The following is a 2,567-nucleotide window of genomic DNA, read 5'->3' on the forward strand; positions in this document are numbered from 1 at the left end:
GAGAATTCCGGACCACGTTTTTCTTACCTTCATATGTTATTATGTCCTAAATAGCAGATATACAAGCTCACAGCGTGTCACTTCGTGCCACGCTGCCAGCTTGAACATCTGCTATTTTTGAACATTTTGGGAAATCTTGAAAGTGTTTGAAAAAAATAATTTAGATTTTTGGGTGGTGAAACCGCCCCTATAAGTGAGGTTTGGATATTTGTACAACAAATCCTGCGCTGTGATTGGCCAAAATGTACAAAAATGTACACAAATGTACCCCGCCTAACCCTGCACCGTGATTGGCCAATCACAGTCTATTCAGGACTGTGATTGGCCAGTGTCACATGACACATGTGCATAGCCCTATGAAACCATAACTTAAAAAAACCCATAAATTAGTTTTTTTAAAGTTATGGTTTCTTCCATCATAAAGAGTGTTTCAATACATGTATTTATTTGTTGTACATGATTGGTTGACTCCATTCAGTATTGTGATTAGCTAGCAAGACACCGCCCACTTCACACAGGGTGTGATTTTTTTTATTAACACCAATCTTCTCTTTTCGGGGTCCCTGGCGCAAAACATTTTCAGATGGAGAGTCCGCAGCCAAATACATATAATTTTGGGGGTCAAGCACAAAAGAGTTTGAGAACTATTGATTTAGAAGACATTTGTAGAATAAGGCCTCAGGTCTTAATGGGTTAAGTAGCCTGCAATGTGTACAAGATGCTGGACAGGCCGTTCCAGCAGTTCCAGCATAACAATGACTGTGTGTGTATTGAATCATTCATAAGATGATGTGCTGCAGAGCGCTGAGCAGCAGCCAGGCTGAACGAGACGTAGGAGGAACAACTAAGGTCTTCGGCGTTCACGGTATACCTTTTCCGCTGGGAATTGCCCCATGACTTTTATTTGCTTTATCTTTTGGCCACGGGGCCAAACACAATATCAGACTATGTGTCATGGTGATGATAGCATCATGTAGTAGGCTAGACAAGCCCCAACCATAGCCGTTTGTAAGTCCATATTTATTTCACATTGCTCACTCTACCCAATGCTGGCTAAGAACAGCTAGGTCTTGCCTGGGCTTTAAATGAGCTGTGCTGTCACGTTTTTAAACAGGTTCAGATCAAACATTGTTGGACCTATATAACTGTGGGTTGTATGCTATACTTCTATTACTTTGCAGGGACAATGGACAGTTCAACAACTGTCCCAGAATTATCGACACAGAGCTTTAAAATCTGTAGAATGTAGATTGATTGAGAGAGAGAGAGAGAGAGAGAGAGAGAGAGAGAGAGAGAGAGAGAGAGAGAGAGAGAGAGGGGGAGAGAGAGAGAGAGAGAGAGAGAGAGAGAGAGAGAGAGAGAGAGAGAGAGAGAGAGAGAGAGAGAGACAGCAAGCGAGAAATAGAGACAGGGAGAGAGAGAGAGACAGGGAGAGAGAGAGAGACAGGGAGAGAGAGACAGCAAGCGAGAAAGAGAGACAGGGAGACAGAGAGACAGCAAGAGAGACAGGGAGACAGGGAGACAGAGAGACAGGGAGACAGAGAGACAGAGAGACAGAGATAAAGTGGAGAGAAACTATAATGGTTGCCATAAGAGCTACAATTTATAATTCAGGCATTTAGTAGATGATCTTATCCAGAGCGACTTCCAATGAGCAAGGTAAATCATTGAGACAGTGTAGTGTAGTGCCTCAAGAAACTATAGATCTCACAAGAACCTACACAATATACTATTGAAATAACAATCTACATTTCAAACTATAGGATGCCATGTACTGTAAAGTACAGTATAAACAATGAACCTATAGCATCTGTTTAAATAACAGATGCCGTCTCGCTGTCTCCATTTTCTCTCTCTTTTTTTTTCATGTTGTTTAGACAGATGCTGGTTCATTGTTTACCTGCTGTCCTCTAGTTTACTACACTGTCCTCTAGTTTTACATTGTTCTCTCTGTGCTCCACTTATGTGACTATAGTTTATTGACAGTTCATGTTTACTCTGTTTATTCTGATCTCACACTTTTAAGTCACTCTAAGCTCCTGCTAGATGCCTACATTGTAAATGGCAGAGGTCAGTATATTTGTTAAATATTAACAGATGTTTTTATGACACCACAAGGTATGAGGTAAACTATAAACCTAGAGGGAAATTCAAGTGTGTTATCACCTGACTCACGGATAATAAAAGACTTATGGAGGTATTATGGGTTAAAGATTGTTTATAGAAAGAAAAGAAAATACCATTCTATCCTCTCTATTGTTCCCTGTCTATTAACAGTCCTGACTTTGACACGCTAAACGTGTGGGTAATGCCCCCCAAAAAAATCCTCACAAAAATGTTCCAAACTTTTTTGTGAGGAGTTTATAACTAAGACCATGGTGAACGATATAAATTAGTTATAGTTATAGGATACAGTGCTTGTTGGCTAATGACCCTTTATGGAGGTATTGTGGGTTAAAGGTTAATTGTAGTCGTCAGGCCGACAGGCTGGGGGGCAGAGACTATGTTTTCACCACTGGGAGTCTGTCTGTCTGACAAATGTATTTTTAAATCAATCAATCTTCTTA

At 40.6% G+C, this 2,567-nt stretch overlaps 1 protein-coding gene across 1 annotated transcript in view; it reads left to right on the forward strand.

The window, feature by feature from the left end:
- Window positions 1-789: 789 nt before the first annotated feature.
- The window catches only part of LOC308099376 (microfibril-associated glycoprotein 4-like), a gene marked incomplete at its 5' end in the record, with an annotated part of 25,861 nt that continues 24,083 nt past the window's right edge, over window positions 790-2,567 (forward strand). Inside the window, one exon of the mRNA XM_080448119.1 lies at window positions 790-865. Within this exon, the coding sequence (XP_080304245.1) occupies window positions 790-865 (76 nt within the window). The remainder of the gene's footprint in view (window positions 866-2,567) is intronic.

The sequence above is a fragment of the Gymnoscopelus braueri genome (assembly GCF_963280865.1).
Source record: "Gymnoscopelus braueri genome assembly, chromosome: 13".
In the NCBI taxonomy this organism is placed as follows: domain Eukaryota; kingdom Metazoa; phylum Chordata; class Actinopteri; order Myctophiformes; family Myctophidae; genus Gymnoscopelus; species Gymnoscopelus braueri.